Raw genomic sequence first — 24,600 nt, 5'->3', positions numbered from 1 at the left:
TTTGCACAACCTGTTCACAGTTATTTTAGGCATCTGATTCCAGGCTTCCAAGCCCTGGAACAGGAGCTGGGGCTAAGCATGGCCTTCTCTGAATACCATTTAAAAGTATGCTCTTAATTTCACCCCATTGTAATATCATGCCCACCACTGTGTCTGCAGATATGCAGACAAGGAATCATAACTTTTTCCTGTGCTCTTTGAAGGATAACTTTCTATCCTGACCTACTCAAGACTGACCTGCTGGTGAGGCTCATCTGCAAGTATGCAGGAGACCAAGTGCACAATACCATGATAATCCCAAAACTCTTGCCTTGTAATATAATCTTAAAGAGATGTGTAAGACATCTTTGAATTCCTTGTAGCTTGAATAGGGAGATGTGCCTCAGACTCACAAGGTAGGTTTTTCCTCTGTGTTACGAAAGGGCAAAAATTTACATATCTGTTCAATCATATTTTGACTCTGACTCCCAGGCATTCCTTTATTCTGGCCTTTGTTAAAAAAGAAAAGGGTACCTTTGGATCTTCTGTAATTTTTGACCTTTTAGTTTTGCAGGACGACTTTTAATTTTGAAGCCCTATTTTCACATGGCCATGTCTGTGCAGAAGGACACTAGCTTCATTTCATGCCAGTCCTACATCACACCTGTGTTACACAGAATCAAACTAGCAGGTTGATAAAGAAAGGTAGATTTGATCTACAGTCCATATATTCTGTGGACAGCAAAGCATTTAATGCTCTGTGTACATGTTTGTGGAGTGCCCAAGCATGAAGTGGCAGTTAGCTATGGAGAAGGTCTGCCTATCAAGAGGTAAATGTAAACATTTACAGAGTTGGAGGTAAGTGTTCATGTAATAGGGCTGCTTGTCTGTTTGCATATTTCTGAGTTAATGTGTCATTTTTGCAAATTTCTTTAATAAATTTTGTTTTACATTGCTTTCTTGAAATGGAATGGGAATGTCAGCTTTAAGTAAGATGATGCAAAAGTATTGTAATGCAAATCTTTACCAGATGTTGTGAATTCATTTTTTATTTGCATAGCTGAATCCACTAATCCCAAGAGCTGAACTATAATTTATATTCTATTTATTATTCTGCTGCCAAATTGTCTGAAAAGAGGAAGCCCATACTTAATTACGTGAAGTATATGAATAAATATTCTAGGATTAAGAAATGCATATCTTTGTTATTTCGTCTCTCCAGAAACTGAAATTCTGTTGTCTAGAAAATATTAAGGGTTGCAAAACCTAATGCAAAAACACAGCATTTAGGGAAGACAAAAAACCAAACAAATCTGTTCAAGTCATTTGTCTGTCACCCATCACAAAATAGTATCTTTATCTGAGAAATTTATATTTCTTTTTATTCAGTCTAAATTACAATATCCAAAATGACCAATTCTTATGCAAGGGTATTCTGATCCAGTGGATTTCATAGTCCTGATCCTTCCTCAAAAGTCTCTACTGAGCTCCATATGAGGCCAGTGGCTGACCCTCATGCAGGTGACTACAGTTTTGTTCTGGGGATTTTATGGGTCTTTTCCACTTTTATTTCGTAGTAATTAATATTTGTCTTTTATCCCAGTTACATACTGTGTATGTAACTCTGAGCTATTTTCCTGTTTTCTTTTGGTGGTCTGGAGGTCTAGCCATGTAATTGTGTATTGCTTGATATCAGTTAGGATATTTAAAAAACTCACACTCATCTGGTTGGCAGGTACTCTAAAAATTTTGGTTAATTGCCATCGATTCATGGAATGGTTAGTGTTGGAAAGGACCTTACTATCTAGTTCCAACCCCCCGTATATACTTACTGTTTCATGTCTATCAGGCAAATTGCATTTCATGCTCACCTCTACACCAGTCTGAATTATTTCTCTAAGTTTGTATGAAGCAGCCTCAGTGCAAAATGTTTTGTATAAAGGTGAATCTTACTGTCTTCTTATATTGTATTTCTGTACTCCTATAAAATTCGTCAGTTTGTCTGTTATAATCTGTTACTTGTAATAGCATCCTTTTCTTCTCCACATCCAATGATTTATTCTCTCCAAAATTTTGAATACTTGCTTTGGTTGTTAATATTTATGCTGTATAATGAGATATTTGTGTCATGTGTATTGTACAGAAATTGGCAGAATCACTTTTCGTTTCTTTTCTTGGAAACTGTACTAATCTATTTCCCCCTTTCTAATTATATGGAGTTTCCCATGTTCCTCATATTTCAAAAATAATTAGGTTATTCCTTCAAGAAAAAAAAAGAAAAAAAGGAAAATAACACAGGGAAGTGGAATATGTATCCATTATATACACCTAACATTAATCAAAATTCCATCCTGTTCTTTGCTGCTGACTGCTTTTATAAGGTTTCTATTACTTGAAAAATTTGCAGGCATCCTTTGCCATTTTTTTTTTCAGTAGGTTTCTGTCTTCTGTACCTTCTGTAGATAGAGCCTCTAGATATTTCAGCTCTCACTCAATAGATATTTCAAATACAGATTATGCCGAACTCACTCTCTCCTTCCTCCCTAAATCCAAACAAACAAAACAAAATCCTGAGTTATGAGCACATAGTGACAAGTTCTGCAAACAAGGTCCATCTCTTTCACATACTTTACAGACATATTAATACATCAATCTGTTACTGGTTGTCAAAGGAAGAAAAGAGGAAGTTTAGAAAGGGAAAAAAGAGAATTTAGCAAGGCAACATAACCTGGTTTTGCTCCTTTGTGATGACAATTTTTACATTTCACCTAGCAGAAATACAGGATACAAATTAATTTTGATTGCTGCCTTCTATTCACTACCTTGTGAATAGATCTTACTAAATCATGCCATTTTACTTTGCAAACAATACATTGTAGTAAACAAAGGAAAGAGAAAAAGAAACTGCAACATAATGAATTACACTGGCAGGATGATTATTTTTCCTTTCATAAATGTGTTTAGATATTTAAAACTTAAAATTATATTACTTGGTACTCCTATAAAGCAGTTACATGCCAGCCGTATGTGATTTTTATTTTTTAAATAACAAGACAAGGTCTTGGAAAGCAGCTGCTTTCAGGAAAGATTTGAGTTCTGGTACTGGAAGCTGTCCTCTTACATTGGATTGCAAGTCAGTAGCTACCTCTGTCACTTTTGGTCTCTCTTAGCTAAGCAAGAGAGAGGCCTGAGAAAAAGAATAGCAGAAAACGAACAAACAAATGGAAAAAAAAAAAAAAAACACCAGTTCTGAGGCTTCAGTTCCATCTGTGTGGATTGTTTAAGCTGTTGATTTGGAGCTGCTTGTTTTTGTGCCCTTTGTACTTGCCATGTTCTTTCCATCAGTATCTTCTTCACATGTTGATGTGCTCTTGAAATGGAGTGCGTGGTGTTTATTTCAATGCTTAAAGATTTGCTGTGCCCACAGAGCTGGGAGTACAGCCTTGCAGCATATTTGTGCACACTCTGTGTAAATCAAATAATGTGCTGAGCCTTAGAATATTACCGTGGGTTACTGTGCCATAACCTGAGCTGGAGAATATTCTGTCTCGGGGAAAAACAGCCTGCTGGATCTTGTCAGCTGTGCACTTAGGGAAGTGAGGGAGAAAATGATCAGATAACATCCTTATCTGTGAAGACCCAGGAGAACTGAGTTTTCCATATTCACAACCTACCTGAAGGCATTGGCAGCAGTATCTAGTCCAAACAAACAAAAAATCTCCCTAATAAAGAGCATCATTGAGAAGCAAAGCAATAGAGGTCAGAGCACAGCTGCTGCAACACCAGACTATCCTGGCCAGTCTGTACATGTTCACAGTGCTAGCCTGTCTAACCAAAAGGTCTTTCTTCTGCTTAGGTGTATAAAAATGACAAGTTAGGACAAGGAGAGTGCTAAGGACAAAAAGAAAAAGGAAAGAAAAGGGAGCTTCTCTCACCTTGATTTCCTTTGGAGGGGCAGTGGGGAGAGTACCACCGATGGTAGTGTTCCCTGTCTCAATTTGTAACTGGAAGAGGTCTTGCATTTGTTTCCTAATCAACACTACATTAGTCTTGACATGGTAGTGGAGGGGTGTTGATGCAATTTAATATATTTAAATCTCCCTGGTTTGTATTTTGGTTTGAATGCCTGAGTGAATGAGTTGCTCTGGCTAGTCCGTGAAATATTGCTTTTTATCAGCTACTTGAAACAGCTAGGAGAGAGTTTCACTTTGTCTAATATTACATGTCTATGCTAGAGTCAAGAGCATAGACTATTTTATACTCAGTGGAAAGAAATGGAGGTCTTACAGTGCACAATTCATCTGACCTATATTAAGCATCAATATTGCAGTAGCGTGTATGACACCTGAATAGTGTCTTCTACTACCTTTTAAGAAAGTCTAGACAACCATCTCATCAGTCCAAGTTTAGCTGAAGTGTATTTAATCTGAAGACATTTTTTAGCAAGGTAGCACTTGATGTGCTCACTGACTTCCTCAAGATCCTCTTTAAAGCCTTACAAATACACTCTGCATTATTTACTTGGGGCAAAATGTAAGACCTGTCGGTGAGAAGAAACCTGGTGTTTAGTTGAGGTTGTTCATTGATTTCAGAGGCAAGTAAGATCGCAGTGGTAGGGGAAGAATTCTCAGATAAAAGTTTCAGAGACTCTCCAGATTGCATTTCCCCAGAAGCAAGCCCTGTTGTTTGCAAGTAACTCTAGTTTACCAATACAAGCCTGCACCATAAATTCAGTATTTTTATAACTGTTTCCTGTGATACAGTGAATTTGAAAAATAGTAAGTAAGATCTTTTGCTATTCTTGAGACCTTGAAAGGGTTAAATTTAAGAGGACATTAAATTATTGTGTCTACATGGTAGCACATACTCAGTTCACAGTAGAAGGGATCTAATGCACTAAAGATATGTCATTTTGCATTTTGATAATAATGTCTCATAAGATTTTATTTCTTTACATGTTTATTGTCAATTTTGGTTTGCTTTTTTTTAACATATTTTTTTACTGAAGGTAATTGCAAGTTTAAAATACAAAATAAATTTAAGCCAAAGGTATAGTGTGTGGTTATCTCCCCAAAAGGAAAAAATACTGAAGAAACTTTAAACACTTTATCTGATTTAAAATCAAGTACAAAAAAGATTAAATAAGCTTATAAATCAAATAAGCTTATGAGCAGACCACCACTTTTGTCCAGAACATATTGGAGCTGCCACCAATTAAGTGTGATCTACTCATTCGCACTTATCCATTCCTATTATTTCCTTGGTGTTAATCCTGGTTGCACAACTGGGCAAAGAATCAAATCAGGGAACCGTTCCGGCTGAAAAATGGCTACAAATTTTGTGTTAATTTTGTTTAAGCAGCCTTATAAAGATAAAAATGATTGATCTGAAATAGCAGATAAAGACAGCAGGCCTAAAGGTACTTTTTCATGCTAGGTGCTTAGATAGCCAGTATATTTGAATGAGATAAGAAATAAGGAAGTTCTGTTAGTCCCTCTGTTAGTTACTCTGCATATGAGTAAGTCAGCCATAGAAGTAGACCTAAAGATGAGTTTCCTCTCAGCCACTCAGAATGCAACAAGCATCCATCCAGCCTGGATTTCTGTCTGTGGTCAATAGAGAAAGGCACCTCCAGAGGGCAATCTCTTCTCATTTTAATAAAAATATCTAGGATGCATAGAACAAGTCACTCTATGGAAATACCTATCTTCACAGATTTGTCTTGAGAACAAGATGACTAACTTAGGCTAGGAGTGTAGCTTTTTAGTGTCTGACATAGGAAAATGTAGATCATCTTCCATACAGCTTGCTATGCTCACAGAGGAAGTTTGTGGAGGAATTGGAACTTCCAGAGGTAGCTCTTTTTCTGCTATCACAGCCATTAGCCCTTCTTCGTTTTCTAAGATTGAGCTTGCTTTAATGGATAAGAGGGAATTGTGAAATCTAATTAGACTTCCAGGATAATATGGTAGAATTTCAGAGACTTTTAAAGCTCGGGAAAAACAGTGGATCATGTTTGTCTGGCTTCCTGTGTAATACAGATTGTAAAAAATAGCTATCCTTGAGTCCTGCAATTTGCATAGATCTAAAGTAAATCTGATCCAGACCTAGAATTTGACCTTTTAAATTTTAATTTGGCTCTGTTTCAGGCTGACCACTTTCTGAGTTACCTCTTCGTGCATTGTGAGTCAATGCTGAATCATCTTTGTTTCAGTCAGCAGTTGCTAAGCTTTCCAGCAGTTGTCTCTCTAACACCTCTTGTTTTCCATGATTTCTAAGAAAATTCAGTTGATACAAGCATTGAAACAAGGTAGCCCGAGCCTTAATAGCAGTCTATAAAACAATATCTTCGTGACCATACATCTACAGTTTTCTGCTGCCAGTATGGGGTGTTAGACTAACCAAAAGGATCTCTGGTGAAGTTTTGGCATCTTCAAACCAGCATTTCGCCAAACAGTTCCTGGCCACAATTTGGGAATTAGGACAGGCTAGTGACCAAGCTCAGTATGCAGCTGAGTTGTGGCTACACTGTGTTGGAAGGTGACAGAGTTTAATACAACATAGCAGAATATTTAATAAATAGGCTGGGTTTTTGCCAGATGCCAGAGAAATAATCCCTCTTACATTTCATTTACTAGTGTAGATGTAGCCATGGAGTCCTCAGCAGGACTGCTACAAGACTAGAGAACATTCCCAGACTGCAGGAGCTGAGATTCCCAAAGGTCTATGCAGGTCCAGAAAACTAGAAGTCTAGGTGAAATCTGGTCTTAGAGCACTTTGCTGCAGATGTTGCTCCAGAGTTGCTACAGCTTCAGGGACTGCTGATGTCCCTGGAGTCATTCCACTCCTGCAGCTTTGCTTGCCGTGGTGTGTGTGAATGGTCCCAAGACAGCAGAGTTTTGAACTGCCGCAGAGCTATAGATGAAATCAGCTGTAAAGGAACCAAATAAATAAGATGTCAGGAAATATAGTTAGCATGTAAACTTCAAAACTTGCACCTGTTTCATTGGGAGCTTAATCAAAAGCGACACATTTGCAAAATCTTTCCTTTCAAAAATTGGCTTTTTATAATGAAAAAGCATTCCAGCTCTTTACATGCAGTCAGGTCTAGACTGAGGAATACCTTCAGGAAAGTATAGTAATAATATGAAGCATCAAGATGTATAAAATCTATCAGCTTCTTTAGTAATATATTGTTATAAGTCCACAGTTAAAATCTGGATTTTATCCTGTATTTGACTTTGTATGACTGAAGTTTCCTACATGAGTTCTTTTATCTCATACATCAAAGAGCTCTTTAATATCTAGCATTTTGTCTCTGAAGGTACTCCATGCTGTAATCAAGCTTTTCTCTTCTCTTCTCTTCTCTTCTCTTCTCTTCTCTTCTCTTCTCTTCTCTTCTCTTCTCTTCTCTTCTCTTCTCTTCTCTTCTCTTCTCTTCTCTTCTCTTCTCTTCTCTCTTCTCTTCTCTTCTCTTCTCTTCTCTTCTCTTCTCTTCTCTTCTCTTCTCTTCTCTTCTCTTCTCTTCTCTTCTCTTCTCTTCTCTTCTCTTCTCTTCCAACAGCATAAACTGATCAAGTTCCTTAAAATTTCTTTGCTATAAGACTTTCAGTTCGAAATTAAGAAAAGAATTATTTCAGACTGATGGGAAACATTTGTATCAATGTCACTTTCTTATGAATTGCTCCTTACTAGGCATATGTCATATGACACTTACTGAAAAAATATTTTCCTCATTCCACTGACTGATTTAGTACCAATGAAATTGGTTGGTGAAGCTTTGCATTCCTTCTGCATGGATTTGCAGTGAAGCATCCAAAGAACTGACAGGAAGCAAATCTGGGTTTTAGGCATCACTTGTCCAATACTGTTATTAACCAAGGTCATGTCTAATAATATACAAGATTTAAAGTGTTTGGCCTTCTTGTTTAATTCATCCTTAGCAGAATCCTAAGCTTCCAGTTCAGATACCAAAGATTTGAGAGTCAAAGGAAAACTGACAATTTCTGCAAAGATATCAACCAGGCCAACATTAGAGTAACTCTACTTCTGCTGATTTTTCTAGGTACAAAGATTTGGCTGATACAGGAGCAGGAGAGAAGAACAAGTTGTCTGCCAAGGAGAGATGTCGTCTTGTTCTTCAGCAGTGTAAATTACAAGGCTGGCAGGTTTGTCATCTACAAAGCAATTAAAATATCATTTTTTAAACAAGCTAGCTGAGTCATTTTCATTGTGGCAAACCACCAGCTTCTTTGCACAGCAACATATTCTTTTGACATTTAATATATGCCTTGGGATAGAATTGAACTGATTTTCTGAGTTTTGTAGCATATGAGTAGCTGTGATCACTGTGTCGAAAAAGCAGTGTATTCTTGTGGGAAGGAAAGGATTTCAATTAAGCATGTACATTGTGTAAATTAGCAGCGAGGCTTTTAAAGGTATCTGCTGTACATGTTAGTGATTGAATGATTTATGAATTACAAAAAAAACCCTGCACCTTTTCTTTGTGTAAAATCCTATACTAAATGCTATAGTGTCATAAACAAATAATTAGGACTTTGCAACTAGTCAGTGCCTTTGTAGGCACTAGCACGCTGACCCAGAGACAGAACAAAGTGCCTAAGGTTATCTGCTTTGGGTGGCTTTGTAATTGAGCAGGAATGTTTTCTTTAACATGTGCAATTTCTAAAGAAAATAATGATTTTTTTGCACACTATGCAACCTATTGTACAGAAGGGAAACTTTCTGGGACTTAATGTGTAGAGCATTTTCCCAGACAGTGTGAGCTTCAGCAGGGCTTTTCCTAACGTAGGAGGCCTGAAATTTATTCCACAAGAGGAGCATCCATACCAGTTTCAGGGACAAGTATGAAGTTTAGGGACTGGGCAGTGGTTAAGGCTCCTATAGGCTTCTTTGGGAATATTAAAGGACAGGGTTAACACAGGTCTTCTAGTTCAAGTATGACCCCTAAGCATTAAGATGACCAGGAAAAGTTTCTGCAACTGTTTATGAAGGACAAGGACTATGTTGGACTTTGTGCTATGGGTGTTTCTCAGTGGCCCACATTTCTTAGTTACAATAGGAAAATAGGTAAGTTGCTGCTAAGCTGGAATCATGCGTGCATTGTCACCTGCACTTGGACACATAAGATTTTCCTTTGGTCAAAATTTAAGTCTTCTTTTAGTCACTAAAGGAAGTAGTAAGCATGTAAGCACTCCCTCAATAGCAAAGAACAAAAAGATGGACCCTGAAAAATGTAGCAGTATTAAGATAGACTTGCTTTCCTTACCCAGGTTTCTTAAGTTGTCTCTGGGGTATATTCTGCCTCCTTGCCACAAGGTTCCCTATAAAAATAATCATTAATATCTTTAAGCTGTACTTTCACTACAAGTACCTGGAACTGTGAATACCACTAAGGTTTAGAAGTTCTGTGGGGCTAAAAGTGTGGCATTGGGCGAAAGCTGTGTAACAGTAATTGCATATTGTGCTTCAGTCACAAAACACAGAGCAGGATGCCTGTGGACTTTATTTCCCCAGGAGCCAGTAAAAGCATTACAGCATGAAAAAAAAAGCAGTTGGCTATCAGTGAAAGCCTGCAGCTCAAGACTAGTGATTCTGTAGTGATTGGAGTTTGAAAACAAGCCTGAAACCTTGAAAAACAAAAAATGTAAAAAGGAAATCACAAACCAGAATCCCTCCATCATGCAGAGGACTGAAGCTTGTGGTCTCAAGCAGATTTGAAAGGTTCTGACTCCAGAATCTCCTTAACATCAGAAGTCAGGTGTGCAAAACTACAGCAGTGCATAATGCGTTGTTCTTCAAACCAAGAAGAAACAATTCTTAAGAGACACTGGTAAGTTAAATGGAATAGGAAGGTTTGGGGGTGACAGTTATACTCTTGTCACACAGTGAATAAGCAGCACATGGCAACTGACTAGGCTGAAATGAACAAGGTCTGAAAAAATGAGTGACCTTCTCTTTAAACCTTTTTCAAGCCAAAGAGAGCTATGACAAACAGTTGGAAAGATGATAATAATGAAAGAAAAATCTAGGAGAAAATTCAATCTAGGTCCAATTTCTTGAAGACAAATGCCCAATGAATAGAAGCTTGACATAGACACATTTTGTGTAGGTAATACAAACCCATATATCCAACTATCAACAATATGACTAATGTCTGTGTCACATAATCGCTCTCTCTCAATTATCGTTTTGATTAATTTGACTAATCATGAAAGTTGAACTTTAAATAACAATCTAAATGAGGAATCTTATACAATCTGCAGTTGTCAGGAGTGCCCTCCCCGATGCTTTTACAGCAGACGACTGTGAAAAAAAAAAAAAACAAAGAAGAAAAAAGTAAAAAGTGAGAAGGAGGGGGAAGAAAGGAAAAAAGGAATTAGGAACCCAAGGTGATGTCAGCTAGTGAAGCCAGAGGAAAAGAGTCATCCAAGAAGTAAGGGGTTACACATATAACCAGTTTATTCAGCCACTGTTGACAGCCGTAACTACTTCAAATGAGTCACTCCTGGAACTGAATATCTATTTGATGCAGGGGTTCATGAATAAGTAAAAAAATGTCTTCCCAACACTGTTACCTGCACTTACCTGAAGAGCTCTTGCAGATTCGGGTAGAAAAATTGACAAAAAAATAGATAGCAAAAATAGCCTCATCAAAGATGATGAAGTTCAGGAGAAAGCAACTCACGTCTGAAATCAACCTCCTGCGTATATGTCATCATCAGAGGATGAGGTTGCCAGTAAATGCCCCAGCAGAGAGGGAAAATAAAAGATCTGGACTTTACAGCTGAGTGAATCTGGATGACACTTTATTTAACTTCCTTCTGATAAGGTACCCCATCATCCCATTTTGTGGAAGGTGATACTAACTTGGGGGAGGGGAAAGTAAATCTGTGTTCTGAAGTGAGAGCACAGCAGTGAGTTAAAAAAATTGTTTCTTTGTATTTGTTTCCTGCTTGACAGTTCATCTTTTCCTTCTCACATAAGTTGTGTTTGGAGAGTGTTTTATTAACCAACAAAACAACAAACCCCAGAGCCCACTCACAGAACAGATTCTTTTTTCTCTTGTAAACACTGCAGTTTGTTTAGAAATGGAGAACAACTGCAGAAGATCCAGTACCAGAATCCAATTTTGGTTGATTTTCTACCATTTAGTAGAGCACAAGAGCAAACACTGTCAGCTAGCCAATGTCTGGTGGTTGATTCAGCAGCTTCTGTGTGAGAAGAAAGTATTTATTAGGGAAGTGTTGATAGGTTTATGAAATGTTGCTGTTCCTTGGGTAAGCTGAACTGGAGATAACTAAACAAGGACAATAAAAAAGCTGTTTCATTGAAGCTGGCATACCATGAAGTTTCAGTCATGCACTTAGCTTTAACTACAGAAATTATGAAAGCACAGAGCTACTAATGAAAGGCAATTTTTGCATCCCAACTGTGTGCAGCCTAGATAAGGTGTTATTTCAGCTTAAATACATACTTGATCCTGACAAGTTTAGCTACTTGCCCTGACTTTTAAGCACACCTAATGTAAAAGAAAATAAGATTCCAAATCAAAACAAACCATTCTGACTCCAGACAGAGTGAACATAATAGACCTTGTTAACCCCTAGAGAGAAGTCAGTGAGGGTTTTGCTATTATGTTAGAAGGAGCTAGATGATATATAGTAACTTTAGAGTTAAACTGAGTGGAAGCACTGGCTACTGCATGTAAAGCAGAAGAATGTCCTACCCTCCGGAACATCTGAAGTCCTTTACATTAGGAAACCCACTTTTTCAGTGCTGTGTTCATTTATTGTCATGCAGTGATGTATAAGCAAAGCCTGCAATCCCAATAGCATTGACTAGCTTGCAAACATTATCATGCTTCGGGAGAAGTACAGGGCACAAACAGTCCTTGGCTCTTTTTACTGACACAAGAAAACTTTCATTTGTTTGGATTATCATTCCTCACACTGTTAAACTTGCAAATATAAATTCAATAAAGGAGAGTTAGCTCATAGTTTAGTGAGCCTTCACATCAAAACTTGGAGCTTTACATCTTGTTTTGCTAAGGTCAGTGGTCTGCAATTAACCCTTCTCAGTTACTTTGGATGGGACTTGCTGAAATGCAAGCAACTTGTATTATACCAGAAGTAAAACAAAACATCAGTTTAATTTGCGCTTGCTATATAGTGCAGCTGTTAAATACAAGCACTGCAAAGGCCAAACTTCACTAAAAGTGAATCTTTCAGCCTTTAACTGCTAGATATGCTTGTCTGGTTAAAAGATAGCAATACTTAAAAATGTCTAATAAAAGCTGTGTCTTAGTTTATATTTCCAGTTTTTAGCCTGCTTCTTCAAATATGCAATGATTACGTCTTATCAGTAGCCTTGATTTCTGAGCACAAGTCACTCATTTTGGAAAGAGTAAGTTTAAATGGGATGATCAAAAAAATCATCAGGTATGAAATAAGCAGTACAGGCAAGTCAGTCAGAATGTTTTTATGAAGTTCCAAAGCAACGTCAGGTGGTTGCATGACGTAGATACCCTGTTAGTGCCAGTTCACACTGTACAACACAGAGACTTGTAAAGTTGTTTGAGGAGCCTGCAGTGTTTCTAGAGAAGTGTGCCTTGCCAGTGTGGAGCTGTATTATTAAACTTTCACTCAAAAGAATGTTAAAGAAGAGAATAAGCCCTCAGTAAAAAGAAATCCCAGGAATCCGTCTAGAGATTTTAAATTCTTCTAGCGCATCTAGAACTGGAGAAGGAAAATGAAGTCTGATCCACAGTTCTTACCGGTCACAAAGAGAACCAGATTTCATATACTGATCTACAGGTGTTTCATTTGCTGGATTTGTTACAGCTGGTTTTAAGTATTCTTTTTATTTCAATATATTAATATACAATATTAGCATACCAGGGTTCTTTTGGGGAAAGTATATTTATGATTAAATAGAAGACTGTAGAACACAAGTGGAATATGATTAAATGAGAGAAATGAGCAGAAGTACATGAAATCAAACATGTAAATTTTGTGCTTAGTTCAGAGAGAATTTTATTTTTTAATGAAAGTGGTCATGCTATATTGAATTTTTAATGAAAGCTTAAAGTGGTCATGCTATATTGAAATACGAATTGCATTGTACATGGTATGATAGAGTACTAAAGTACTCTATAAGCAGTATAATATATAAAGGATTCTTAACTTTTTTTCCCTCAAGTAGGAAAACTTTGAGTGCTCATAAATTGTATGTGAATTTATTCATTAGTCATTTAGCAATTTTAACTGTGCTGGAAGTCAATTTCCTCTTTGTTTTGAATATCTTATTTTAAGAGTCAATTTTGTTTTAGGAAATCTTAAAATTATGAAGGTCACATTTAACAAACAAACAAACAAACAAACAATCAATCCCAGGAGGAGTTTCCAGGCTAATGGACAGTGATCAAAACACCACTGTCTATATTTCCCTCATACTCACTAGTTTGCCAGAGAGACAAAGGAGGACTCTTAAAATGTGTGGAAAAAAAGCTAACAAATAAAGCAGAGAGAGTAAGCCTTTAAAAATAACATTTCAGTCCCTGTAAGAGATCAGTACCCTGTAAATGCGTTTGTCATTATAATCTTTTTGCAGACGTACACTGCAAAAAGACACATTTTACAATAGTTTTAAGGCTTTTTCCTGTATTTCATTAATGCACTGTGAAAATGTGTGTCATTGTGTAAAATATCATTAGATTATAGTTCTCTGTCTTTTGTAGGTAGCTATTTTGAAAGTACTGCCAGAAACACACAGCACTCCCACAAATTGCCTTTTTTAAACTAAAGAACAGCTTTACAGATTCCCTTGACACCTATTAAGTATGAGCTAATACTGCCTCCATGCCACCTACACACCATCTCAGCATACATTCCATAGTTTTGAATGTCTGTACTTCTACATCCTACACCTTTTCTGTAAAATAAAAAAAAAAAAAAAAAAAGGGGGGGGGAGGAAAAAAAAAAAAAAAGACGAGAACGAACAGCTCCCTCCCATCCTTTCTGTTTCCTCCCAGGAAGAAAAAAGGAGGCCTGTAGCAGTAACTGAAGCTTTGGTAGTCATCAATGACAATTTTACTTAATCTTTAAAAAATGTGTCATTTTGCAAAATAACATTTAAAACCCTAATGCTTTTCTAATTAAAATAACTATGACTGTAATTCACAGATGGTTTACTTTTACAGGAGTCTGAATGACATTAAAATTTCAGACTCAGATAAGAGCACTTTGCAGTCCAGAAAGCATTGAAAAGTTAGTGCCTTAGTGGAAGAACATTTTAACCTTTTTTTCCCCTAGGCAAGCAGGAAACGTTTTGTGATTAGAGAAAAGACCAGAATGAAGACAGCAGCCTCAGAAACTGGTTTGATATCTGACATATGAAATTCTAACATTTTCCAGCATTATTGTTTTCACTGAACACCAGAACTGTACAGAGGGCAGTGAGACCAGCTTTTACTCCTTCAACTTTAGAGGGTATCAGATTTAGTTCAAAGACTGAGCAACACAGATCTCCAGCCATACTAACATAATCAAATGGGTTATAGCAGTTCCTATTGAGAGCTCTGTTCTCAATAGACCTGGCATATGATGTAAAATCTATAAATAGCTTTTATCTGAAAGTAAAAATTAATTTGTATTGACATTTTGTATTCCTTCATTCACTTAAAAATTGTAGCAGGCTTCTACTAATGAAGTTCATAGCATAAGCAATGCCACTAAAACTCCATTTATATTGTTCCTAGGGTGCAGGACAGGAGAAAAGAGCACTAATGCTTTGCGTGTCCCCTAGCTAGCTTTGTGATTCTATAGTGCCAGACACTTGTAGCTTAACTAACCATAAGCTTAAGTAATTGTCTTGACTGTGATTTTGTTACTGCACACTGCAAAATAAATTGCAACTTAATGTTTAGTTAAGCTACACATTTGCAATATAGCCTAAATGTGGCCAGTGTGTTAATTATGAGACTAATAAAGAATGGGGTTGTTTATTTTGCCATGAGCACTGCTAAAAATCAGGGCTTTTTTAATATTTCATAATATAACTTTTCTTTCCCTTTTCTACTGTCAGAGTACCATAATATTGCCCTAGTAGACAGAAATATTTTAGAGACTTCCAGTGAGGAAGTAAGGGAAGAAACAATCAGTTTGAGGAATGGAGGGAAAGAGGCAGAAATGAGGAAAAAATGGATGATTTGACATAGTCCTGAGACAGAGGAGGAAAAGGGGGCTTCGAAGTGATGTGGAGGGTTTGTGGAAAGCAAAAGCAGAGTATAAAGAGAAAACATAAACAGAGTAGAAAGTATTTTTAAGTATTTGTATCTAGGTTATGGTTGCCTGAGAGCTACTCAGATGCAAATGTTAATTATAATTGCATGATAATTTAATTACAGTTAACTATATGAATAATAATTCAGTTATTCTTATAGAATAATTCTTGATTTAAGATGATGTGAGCAAGAAATGGAGGGTTTAGTAGGCAAAGCCAGTAGTAAGAAAAGTTCAATATGTGTTCATGACAAGATGGATGGAAAAAATAGTTGTTTGATGAGCAGTTATTACAGAATTTGCAGGGGTTATTGACAGAGTAGATCTGCTAGGAGGAGTCAAGTTTGAGTTGTGGTGTCCTAGAAAAAAAAGTTGAAGGCATGAAAATGGAATACTTTTTGGGAAGGGAAGAGAAAACTGACACAGTTTGCTGAGAAAACGTGAAAAGTTTGCTTGTTTGTGATACAGGATTAGATGTCTAAAAGAAAATAAAATTTAAACTGAAGAAAAAAGTGGTCAACCTCTTTTTCTTAGAACTTTTGAAATAAAAAGGAAAAGAAGTGGGAACAAAAGGAAAGATTCGCAAGGAAATTTAGCAAGCTTCGTGAAAGAAGCAAACTACAGAACAGATAATGAATGAAGAACGAAGTCAGAGTGCTAAGACAAGCAGGCAAAAAGGGAATTTTGAAAGCACAGGAAGAAAAGTGAAAACTGTTGTTTTCAACTGTTGTTGAAAGTCACTGGTCAAGAAAATGAGGATGAATGTATATCCATAAGAACAGAGTATAAAAGCACAATGAGATCTCATTAAGATTGCCTCAAATTAATGTAAATTTAAAAATTGGAAATCATCACTCAAGATAATCTATTAAGTAAGTATAAAGATATCATTTTACCAGGTAACTGCCATTATAGAAACAGGATCCAGAAAAAGGTAATATTGTTCTGGAAAAATAACTTCAATTTGTTGAAGGATTATTCCAGAATAGATGGTCTGAATAGAGAAGATACTCTGGTATAGCCAAGTTATAATAGTAATTCTGTAGCTGCACAGTTTTCTAAAATAGCTGTTCCCACCATGCAAAAGAAGCCTATTCCCTATTTCTACAATGGCAAGACAGGTAAAATACGGTTTTTATCACCTTCACACACTTTGCAATAACACAGAAAGGCCTATTTTATTGGAGAAAAAAGATACGGAAAAAAATTTAGAAAGCATTCTAATCTTGCCATTTCAGTATGTCTGCTTTTTAACTAAAAGACTAACAGTTGCACCATCATTGTCTGTCAGCTCAAACTTCAGAATTAGACTTTTCAAAACATTTGATTTAAAATAGTTTCCCTCTAGAGTAGAGTGAAGGGAAACCAAGGGACAGAAGTGTGCCCCAGTCATTTCCGAATGTTGTTAATGGAGTTTAGAGATGATGTATATGTTCTGGCTTTCTGTAGTTTATCACTACCAGTGATGTACATGTGACAGTAGTGTTGGAATTAAAAATGATTAGTTGAAAAGGTGTGCAAATATTCCTGCCAGTAGTGGTCTCCCAGATCTATACTAAAAATACAACAGTGGAGCAGAATGGTGCAATAAGAGAATGAGCTTGTGAGCTGTAGACAAACAAAGAGTTAGAACCAGTTTTTGCAATTTTAGCCAGATTTGTATTAATTAATCAGTTTCCCTATTAGCCATACAAAATTAATAGCAAGACAGAAATTATAATCTTCACTGGATAGCACAGTGCTCTGATACTGGTCCTTTTATTTCTAAGTAGATTTTGTGTGGTTTGTATTTTTTTAAAGGCTATTAGAAAGGAATGCTTTTGAAGATTACACAGAAAAGAATTTTTAAGGACTGTTTTGGCATGTTCAGAAGCTATCAAAAGGAAGGTGTTTTCTTTTGTTCTAACTAGCTAATTTTTTCTAAGGGGAAGAGCATCTAATGATTGTAGTTAAGACCCTCAAAAACTAGATGAGCTAAACCAAGCAACTAGTCAGTACTAGAATAAGCTCAAAACCTCAATCAGATACTTAGGAGATTATTTTTCACAAATGAGTCCCTCTGTCTCTGGCTTGATTCTAAAAAGAGACCTGAGGCACAGCTTCAGCAGGCAAGGCTGGGAAAAAGGCTGGGAACTTCATAATTTTACTGGACATTAGGAATCATTCTTACTAAGGGCAGTGAGGTTCTCCCATCCTCCAACTTGGGCTAAATTCCTCCTGTTCCACAGATGGCAGCTGTTATCATTTTCTGTTACACATGGGTTTATGGCTTTTCTCGTTTTTCCTTGCCCACATCCCCCTGTTTTATAAACGCTAAACCTTATTTCCTATTATGTCATCTAACACTTTAGCATAACTACATTCACAATGCACTTTTTTCCAACCTGAAGATTGTAGTGTTTGTTCTGGATGGTTTTGGAACTGAAGAGGGACTGAATGTCTGACAATCTGCTCATCCTTTCCAAATACATCTGTTGCTCAACCAAGTACCTCTCTATACAAGTATTAGCATTCTGCTGTTCTTGAAGATCTCATCTCGACCTTTAGCCGAATTGTATATGTACTATAGTTATTTACTGTCATTGTTTTGGCCTTTTTTCTTGATGGTGAAGATTGCCCTGCTGTTTGTATTCTAGATAGGAGTCCGAAAGGTGTTTCTTAAGTACTGGCATGCTGACCATCTCAACGATTTGTGCCTTCAGCTTCAGAAGAAAATTATAACCTGCCAAAAAGGTAACAATTACAGAGTGAGAATTCCTCATCTGTCGCTTTGTAGACTGAGCAGAATATTGCATAACAAAAAAAAATCTTCTTGTATAGTTGCTGTTTTTTATACATTTATCTACAGACATAATTCCAGCTAACTACTTACACAGATTTTTTTGAGGTAATATTAACATTGGTGATGCTTGCACTTTTTGTCTGTCAAACATAATTTTATGACAAACTGTTGCCCATAATTAAAATTTAAGGGAACTTGAATATTTCAAGTATACTCTTTGATTTTTTTGAAGGCATTAATATCACCTTTAACTTTTGTTGCAAATCATATAGCATAAAAATAATAAAAAATTGCAGTGTGCTCAATATGTTGACAGTGAATACAAAGATAATAGTCAACTGATTTAAAATTAATTAATAAAGCAATAATTTAAACTTGTCTTTATTTTCCCCCTTTTCTTACAGCTTTCATATTTGACTGCTGCTTTCTTATGTTTAGGCATTTCCTCCCCCCCTCCCCTTTTTTTATTCTGTAATTCTCACTAAGGTCATGCTGACATCTTTTGGCACATTTTTAAAAGGAGGTATTATCCACTGCCTCCTGATTTGCTGTTACTTCTGTTACATTTCCTATCAAAAACTCAACTGCTGAAAATGTGAATATTGCTTTGTTTGAAGAAGCTTCCTTCACACAGTACATTATTTATCTAATTAATTGGCTCGTGTCTGTAACAATTCCCATTATCACCTTTTTAAAGGAAATTAAAAAGACAAAGACTTATCTTGGTGGTTTTTTTAGTTATATACATTATATTGAAGACAAGAATATATAAGCCCCTTTCATTTTAACTATCTGTTCTTCACTATGAGCTTATAGTGAAGAACAAGAAACCAAGAAAAAACTTGAAGCAAGCAAAATCAAAATGGAAGCAGTGCAGGAATTAATGTGGAGAATGACAGTTAACACAGGTCACAGTTCATCTGAGTGTACGACTTATGCCTATTGTATTCACACATTTAGAAAATCAATAGTGATTTATCCACTTTCCCTTCTTATCAAGAAATATTTACCTTTTAGAGTCCAATTTGCAAGCAGGGAGTTTTAATATAAGCCTACACCAAAATGTGAAACATCCTCAGATGTGTTTTGCATAGGTAAGAGAACATATATCTGCCAAACCCTGCTGAAGAATGAAGATGGTAGGTCTTCTTGGCTCCTTGAAAAAGTATTTCCTTCGGTTTTACTTCTAGCCCTCTTTAGTTAAGCTCTCTTGAAAAGTAATTTTCGTCAAAACTGTGTTCAATGTTTTTTTAAGCTATGGCTCATCTGCCTGTTTTTATGGACTGGGAAACCTGAAAAAATCAGGAACTTGCATAAATAAGAAGTAGCTAGATGTCCATTTAATGACGTTAGCTCATGAAATAAACTCCCCTTTGTAAATAGGTACAATTGTAAACTTGCAGAATTAGCATGCCAAAGTTCTCTGGCAAGTTGGGAATAGGATAGAGTATCTGTGCATTGTTCTTGTATCGTCCTAAAATTGGGATCCGTAAGACTTTTACACTGGGCTGGTGATGCTTAATGAGTAATGGTATCTGTCCTTCTGCATATCCACAATTTTATCCCATCACCCTTTGCAAACAAAGGGCTTTGGAAGCTTTGACTCTCTTTATAGCATATTGGCTAATAACCAGACGTCAATAATTTCTCTATGAGGCTTAAAATGTAATAAATATCCATGTAAGAACTTAAAGAAAAGAACTTAAAGAAAAAACAGGTCTTGCCCAAAATTCTTTTAAACTTTTTTTACTTCAGTCTTACTATCTTCAGCATTCCCAGAAATTTGGAAAAAAACCAAGACAAAACAGACAGGTTTTTTCCTGTTAAACTGCAAATTTACTTACACAGGGAAAGCAAGGGATCAAACTAAAACGAAATCATGTGTATTAACAATTTTTATTAAAAAATGGATCTGTGAGTTTTGTCATTTTTTTTTTTTCCCAAATGAGAGTTTTTAATGAGAACTATATATGGGAATTTATGACCTTATTGAACCAGTGGGAAAATTTTTTGTACCTATAAGAAAGTCCATCATGCTAAAGTTCTTCCATGAGAGTTCATGTAGATTAGGAATTAACTTTAATACATTTTATACACAATAGTTAATACATTTATCACATAACCCACATCCATGGTCTACTTGAATTTGATTATTCTGATCCTTATTCTTAGATGAACTGTAAATAAGTAGATATTTCTCTGCACTGGGGGTGCTAACCTCAATTATTTTAATTTGCATAAATGAGAATTATTTTGGATCTACATAAATGAAGAGCAAGTTCAAAAGAAAATCTTAGTATTCATACAGAAGTAGAAGAAACTGAGCAGTAGAAGTCTAGGAGATTACAAGTTCATTTCACAGCAGGTTTTGGAGTTATGAAATGGGGGGTTTGTTTTGTGTTGAACTGAAGGCAAAATCTTTCAAATGTTCTCATAGAGAAGGAAATGTGGGGAAATGTCCACCTTCTAATGAAACATGAGGTAATCATTTCATGAAAATGTGTGCAAAACAAGATGAGGAATCTGTCTGCCAACCTTGCCTGCAAAAATTTTATTGTATGTTTCTTCAAACCATCTCAATATTGGTAAAAGTGCGTAGTTCAGAGTAGCTGTACAGTCTGTAAATGCTACAGCCTAGCTGCACTGGATATTTTACTGAACCATCCTAGCAGGCTACTCTGCATCATTTGTGCCTGCTAACAATCCTACTAGAGAACTGACCTCTGTATTTCCTTTTCCTAACCAACCTTGGTGGTGTTACCAATATTTTTGGGGTTTTTTTTTGTTTGTTTGTTTTTTTTTTTTTGTTTGTTTTTTTGTTTCATGGTAAAAGTACACAATTGTAAAAATGTGACTTTAAAATCCAGGCTTTTTTCAAAGTCATGCAGAATTTGATGCTTAACCATTTGACAAATACCCTATCTGCTCTGCAGCAGATAAGTTCAAAGAAAATGCTAGAAGTGGAGGAGCAATTTTTGATCATTAAGCTCTTCTAAATTTTTCATATTTGTGAGCAGTGAGCTCTGATAATGTTCTATGTGTGTATTCATTTACTTTGCAATGGCAGCATTATGGATTCAGTCTCAGTAACATGTATATCCAATGTGAATACTCATAGAATTGTCAATAAATAACTGTACTATTAATTTCCTTTTCAACTGAATTGGGGAAGTACATTTAATGTTTCAGGGTTTAAAGAAGTCAGATTTTATAGAATATAACTAAATTGATTGAAAATTACTTAAAATTGCATGGTTGGCTGTGATTATAAAAATGTTGTCCATTCAAAGCTGTCCATTATGAATAATCTCAAAGTACCTGATCTTGAATGTTTTCAAGCCCAGTAAATTTTGTACATGAGCAGGATTAGTATGTTAACATTAACCTTTCTTATATTTCATCACTGAGCATCTCTAAAAAATACCTCCTTTTAAATATCTAAACAGAGGACATTTCTCTCTTGTTTTAGCTGTTTATTTTATTCAGTAACAATTTACATTCACAGAAGACTGATTGTATCTTTCTCTTTTTATATTTTTCTTTTAGATTAATTCAGATTGACTTTCTCTCGTAACTTAATGTTGTTCTGCAGTGTCCCTAACACTAAATTACATTGTTAAAAGACTTAATTCTTTTAGCCTTTTTTTAAACTTACGATCTTAATATTAACACTTTCAGTATTTTCCCCGTAACTCAAAGGAGCATCTTATATAGGCCATTGCCTGCTGACTTCTTCAACCATAGTAAGCAATGATAAAGTTTGACCTGGTTTGTCACATGTAAGTTGTTGTACTGAAAATCAACAATATTTCAGGCAACAGGTGAATAATTCTAAACCAGGTTCTTCCCTGTGAAGCACACAGCAATGATTCGAGATCTAGAAAGAATCAGGATCTTGTTGAGCTTACAAAAAAAAAGCACACACACAAAATAAAGCACCTTTAGTTAGTGAATTTCTGCCTTCTGAGCCAAAATGTACATTCATGAGAATACTAAACCACCTGTTGCAGGAAAAGTGATTAAATTGGCGCCAAATTTATAGTGGCTATACAGGTCCCTCTGCCTTGTGTTTCTGATCATCTGGGTACTTCTGAAAATTCAGGGGACTAGGTGGTATTTAGGTTCGGTAGAATTTGTTGTAGTGAATGTACATACTGTACATACTTAGGAAAATAGTACAGGAAGATACAGGAAATAGATATGCCAAAATCTTCTCCAAACATAGGGCTGGCAAAGAGTGTGAAAACCAGGCCTAGTAGATACATAAAGCTGATGCAATATAGATGAAAATTTTAAACTGAAAAATGCAGACATGATGTGACAGTTACATTTGAGAAATTTGCATTAAATTAATCCAGTTGTTTTTGCTGAAAGGAAGTGAGCAACGCTTCCTTTCAGCAAAAACTCACTTCCTTTCAGCAAAAACCCACTTCCTTTCCCCTTTCCAAAAACAACTGGATTAATTTAATGCAAATTTCTCAAATGTAACTGTCACATCTTGTCTGCATTTTTCAGTTTTTTAGCTTTTTCAATTTTTTAGTTTAAGTCAAACTAAAAATTCTTGTGTCAGTTTTGATTTTGATTGGTTTTAGGTACACCGAAATATTTAGAGCATTTTTTTTTTAAGCTGACAATTAGCAAATGATAATCTAGTTCCTGCTGCATTCAAAGCAACAATCACTTTTGCTGGGTTTTATTTTGAAATGAATGGTCTTTTGACCTTTGTAGTGTAAATGTATGCTTTCACAATCTATAGCATACATTAGGTTTCCAGCTGTAATGTAATAAAAATAACATTCCATGAAAGTAGACATTTTGAGTTGTGATAGCTCAAGTTTATGAATTAATTTACTGTCAATACTTTGGTTTTAGCACTGACACTAGAAAACAGGGAGAGTGACATTTTAGTGTGTTGTTTATATGCCATTGCATTTCTTTTATTTTTTATGTAAACTCGATTTGCTTATGTTTACAGCAGAATCCACAATAATATTTAGTTATTCACCAATTAATTAGTTGTCTTTCATTAGTCCATATTTTCTTCTTCTTTTATGGTAGTTGTAAGAGGATTTCTAGCTCGTCAGCGATTGTTACAGAGGATGAGCATCAAACAGCAAGAGGTCACCTCAATCAACACCTTCTTGCAGAATGCTGAGGATATGGGATTGAAAACGTATGATGCCTTGGTTATTCAAAATGCTTCTGACATTGCTCGGGAAAATGACCGGCTCCGCAATGAGATGAACACTGCTTACCACAGGGAAAAGTTAGAGGCCAGAAACAACAGACCAGAAGAAGGCCACAAAAGGTAAGAAGACAAAACATCTACTGTGAAGAATTAAAGTGTTTCTTCAATTGTAGTGATTTCCTCCCCTGCTTAGGAAGTCGTAGTGACTGAGGAATTACAGAAGGATTCTCAAGCATAAACTCTGCCCAAATCAATGTTAGACCCTATTTTTTCTGTATGTTAGATAATCAAGTCTAGAAACTAAAGGACACCTCTGATACACTATTCAGAGGACACTGAGCTTTACAGGAACTTATTCAAGTCTCTGAGGCATTTTTTTTTTTGCATAAATATTTTTTAATTCTACGATAAATAGACCATAGTTAAACTTTCATCAAACCAAAATAAAAATACTCAAACTTGAAATTCCAACACTGGGGAAGATAATGAAAAACAACTAGAAAGGCATTAAAATACAATGAAATCCTGATTAAGAAATCCTGCTTATGTGTCGAACTCGGTAGATTGGTTATGATGAGGATTCTTTCATTTTATTTAAAAATAGGCAAATGGTTTTGTTTAACTCCCATCAGAATTTTCAAAAGTGCCCATTTTACAAATCCAGTAAATACTGGAGAACCTTTCTACAGGAACTGAGTCCCTGACCTCTCTTCTCTCAGACAGCTGAACAGGCAGAGGTAGCATTTGCAGTCAATAGGTGTGTGTCTACAGCAGGAAAGTGTCTACAACTTGCTGGACATATAAATGTTTATTTTTTCATAGAAACTTCATTTTCAACCAGAGTCACTCTCTTTGCTTTCATTGCTTTTGTCAGTGACTTTTATTAAAGTGAAAATGGCAGTGCATCTGCTTAATTAGCTTCAAATATCCTAGTGATTACATACTGGAGGAAATGCCTTTGTAGGAAAGACTGTAATTAAACATTGCAGTGAAAACAAATTATCCACCGAGCACCATGCTTTCATCTCTAGCTATTTCATTTACTACATGGGCAGCTGGCTGTATCCTGTGCATGAATTCCAGCTCTGCTGGTGATTTGCCATGCAGAAATACAATTTAAAAAAACCAAATGCTTGGGGATTTGATGTAAAATGTCAGTATAGACATCTTCTATCTAATATATTCACTCTATGTTAAAAGGTTTTCAGTGTTTTGATTTTTGGAGGAATAAAATGTTGCAAGAATTTGTTGAAATTTAGTTTTTTGAAAGTAGCTGATAAACATTATTTATCAATACATATTGAATAGTAAAAAATAAGGAAAAAATTGGAATAAGTAAAACTCCAAAG

At 35.8% G+C, this 24,600-nt stretch overlaps 1 protein-coding gene across 1 annotated transcript in view; it reads left to right on the top strand.

Annotated features, from left to right (window-relative positions):
- The window catches only part of MYO16 (myosin XVI), a 369,554-nt gene that overhangs the window by 305,086 nt on the left and 39,868 nt on the right, over positions 1-24,600 (top strand). Inside the window, exons 28-30 of the mRNA XM_065677940.1 lie at positions 8,045-8,147; positions 17,918-18,014; positions 23,122-23,371. Coding sequence (XP_065534012.1) covers positions 8,045-8,147; positions 17,918-18,014; positions 23,122-23,371 — 450 coding nt within the window. The remainder of the gene's footprint in view (positions 1-8,044; positions 8,148-17,917; positions 18,015-23,121; positions 23,372-24,600) is intronic.

The sequence above is a fragment of the Lathamus discolor genome, chromosome 4 (genome assembly GCF_037157495.1).
Source record: "Lathamus discolor isolate bLatDis1 chromosome 4, bLatDis1.hap1, whole genome shotgun sequence".
Lineage (NCBI taxonomy): Eukaryota > Metazoa > Chordata > Aves > Psittaciformes > Psittacidae > Lathamus > Lathamus discolor.
This window is presented reverse-complemented; position numbering and strand designations above follow the sequence as displayed.